The sequence below is a fragment of the Ursus maritimus genome, unplaced genomic scaffold (genome assembly GCF_017311325.1).
Source record: "Ursus maritimus isolate PB19 unplaced genomic scaffold, ASM1731132v1 scaffold_4, whole genome shotgun sequence".
Classification (NCBI taxonomy): domain Eukaryota; kingdom Metazoa; phylum Chordata; class Mammalia; order Carnivora; family Ursidae; genus Ursus; species Ursus maritimus.
The window spans coordinates 1,133,526-1,136,346 of NW_024426552.1; the positions used below are offsets into that span (position 1 = coordinate 1,133,526).

Below are 2,821 nucleotides of genomic sequence, written 5' to 3' on the forward strand. Positions count from 1 at the left end.
GGGGGGGGGGGGCGCAAGGAGTCCTGGCACCAGGCTTTGTTTTAAACTTTTTAAAAAATACACTCTTTGGCTTCCTTTTATTTCTTGAGGGTTACATTAAACGTGAACCATACAGGAAAGTGTCCCAGCCAGGGGCCCCCCCCAGGGGTGTGGGCAGATGCTCCTGCCTCCTGGCCTCCCCTCTGGCCATCTGTCCGCCTGTCCGTCTGAGCCGGCAGAGCCCCTACTTGGAGAAGGAGGTCATGAAGCTGTTCTCGACGCAGAGCACGATGAAGGCGTTGTGGCAGCTCGCGGCGTTCTGCCCCAGCAGCCTGCCGGCCAGCAGCGACGAAGCCTGACCCGTGGCTGCCGCAGCCTCCGTCCGCCACGTCTCACAGTAGCTGTCGGTCAGCCGGCGCCCGCCGGGGTCTGAGCCGTGCCACACGCTCTTCTGGGGCCTGCAAGACGCAGCGGCCGTCAGCCTCAGACCGGGGCCTGGCCACTCCGGGCAGAGGCCATGTTGGCTGGATGTGGGGCCAGTGCGAGGGCGGGGAGTCGGGCGTCCTTGGTCCCTGGGGCTCCACCTCCCAGACCACACCCCCTGCTGCCTCTGCTCCGACACAGCCCGGGGAGCCTACCAGGCGGGGTGCTGCAGGACGTCTCTGCCGTCGAAAGAGAAGATGCGGGCCCCGGGCTTCAGCTGGCCCTCGGAGCCCGAGAATAAGGCCTCCCAGCTGGGGAACAGCACCTCGTCCTGCGGAGGGAAGTACAGTGGGGCTCATTCCCTCCCCGGAAATGTGCCGCCAGAGGGTCGGCCGGCTCGCTGGGCCCCCTCCCTAGCCCCAGACCCAGTCTGGCCCTGAGGAGCACACGATGGTGGGCGGGAGGTGCGGGGGCCACGAGGCCCCGCATCGACGTTTTCCAGTGCGAGCTCCGAGGCGGCAGCTGCCCATGAGGGCCTGGCCCCGCGTCGAGAACCTGAAGGCGCTCCTTGTGACACACCGGGACCCCTGGCAGGTGGCTCAGGGGCTGGGGGCCCACCCGACCCCAGGAGCGGCTGCACCCACCCTGAGGTTAACGACGGGCACACCCGTGCGGTCGGCGCGGCGCACGACGCTGTAGAGGTCCTGCAGCCGTGAGGACAAGAAGGCGCGGAAGGTCCCGGCCAGCCCCACGGCGCGTGCCTGCTGGAAGCACTGGAAGTCCGCCCCGCGGATGCCTCGCATGCCGCCCGGCTGGGGGCTGTTCAGCGCCACCAGGTGCAGCTGCGGGAGAGCCGCCTCGGGGTCAGCCACCAGCCCCAGCGGGGGGGAGGGGGGGTCTGGAGCAGCCACCATCGGGCCACCACCCCCGCCCAGCTCCCGGGCAAGTCCCAGTCCTCAGGCTCTGCCTGCCATCTCTCCCAGGGGCTCCCGCTTCTCGGAGACCACCGGAGGGCAAGTCCCAGGCCCAGAGAGCCCTCCCCACAGCCCCGGGAGTCCACAGGGGGTTGCTCACCACCGGCTGGTAGTCCTGGTGGGTGTGGGTGTGGGTGGGCCCGCTAGTGGGGCGAGCCGGCTGGAAATGCAGGTAGGAGCCGTGGTGTGGGGCTCCGGGGTAGGGCTGGGGGTCCGGCAGACGCGGGGGGTTGGCCAGGATGTCGTCTGCCCGCCAGGGCCGCGCCGTGGAGTGGGTGAGCTCCCGCCGGGGGTACGGGTTGCCCACGGGGGGCTGCAAGGCGGCCACCTCGTTGTCCTGCAGACGGAGAGGCAGGCGGTGGCAGGGGCCACTCCCGCACCAATGGGCTGACTGCTGGCAGCCTATCCAGACGCCCCCTTCATCTGCACCCCCCACGTGTGCTCCAGCTCCCCAGCCCCAGGCCATCCGCTGACCCTGGGGTGCCCCGGAGGGTTAGGGCGGGAGCCCTGCCAGCCTGATGCCTTCAGGGGTCGCCTGGCCCTGTGCTCGAGCACTACCCCCCAAGCTCAGGACCCCTGACCTTCCAGCCCCTCCTCACTGCCGCACAGACACCCACGCTCTCCGCTCCTTAGGCCTTGCTGCACCGCACCTCAGGGAGGCGACCTGCAGCCCATCCAATTCCCAACAGCACGGAACGCCTTCCGACGTGCCTCGTGCTTTGCGTCTGCCTGTATTCCTGTGCCCTATTCCCAGGTTCCTGCTGTTAATAATCTGGAATAAAATGGAGTGCCTGTTGTCCATCATCTCTGCCACCTGTGCCCGTCCGTGAGCTCCACGGGGCAGGGGCCTCGCGTGTCCCTGCCTGAAACGGTGCCTGCCACATGGGAGCGGCCTGAGATGAATGAATGAATAAACGAATGAATGAGAGAGGGGACCCACTGGGCTCCATGAGCGGACAGACTCGCGGAACCTGGGACACGCCACCTAATGCAGCCTCGGTCCCGGGCGGTTTGAGAAGTCATGACTACGCTCGAGAGAGCCACAGCAGTGGGAAGTCCAGGTGTTTTGCACCCCCCCCCCCAGTCCGTCCATCTCTGTGCCAGACACTCTCAGAGGGCGGTGAGCGTGACCTGAAGGAGGCAACCTTGTGGTCTGCGCACCCCCTCCCACACCCCGTGCCCCAGCACCCCGGGCCGTCCTCCGTCCTCTCGGCTGCGGAGCGGAAGATGGCTCCTTACCGTCCCTCGTGGGAGTGGCGTCCGCGCCTCCAGCTGGAAGAAAACGCAGGGGTTACCCCAGCGACCCCTGATACCAGGCACCCTGCCCTCCCCGGTGGGAGCCAGCATGGCACCGCCGGGCACGCAGCACCTTACAAGCATTTACTTTGAAAAGTGGGAGATGGGGCGCCTGGGTGGCTCCGTCAGTGAAGTGTCTGCCTTTGGCT

At 67.4% G+C, this 2,821-nt stretch overlaps 1 protein-coding gene across 3 annotated transcripts in view; it reads right to left on the reverse strand.

Moving 5' to 3' along the window:
* Window positions 1-58: 58 nt before the first annotated feature.
* Window positions 59-2,821, reverse strand: part of LOC103680736 (collagen alpha-1(XVIII) chain) — a 97,976-nt gene continuing 95,213 nt past the window's right edge. For all 3 annotated transcript variants that reach the window (XM_040621793.1, XM_040621794.1, XM_040621795.1), the window contains one exon: window positions 59-437. In XM_040621793.1, the coding sequence (XP_040477727.1) occupies window positions 224-437 (214 nt within the window). In that variant the 3' untranslated portion in view covers window positions 59-223. The remainder of the gene's footprint in view (window positions 438-2,821) is intronic.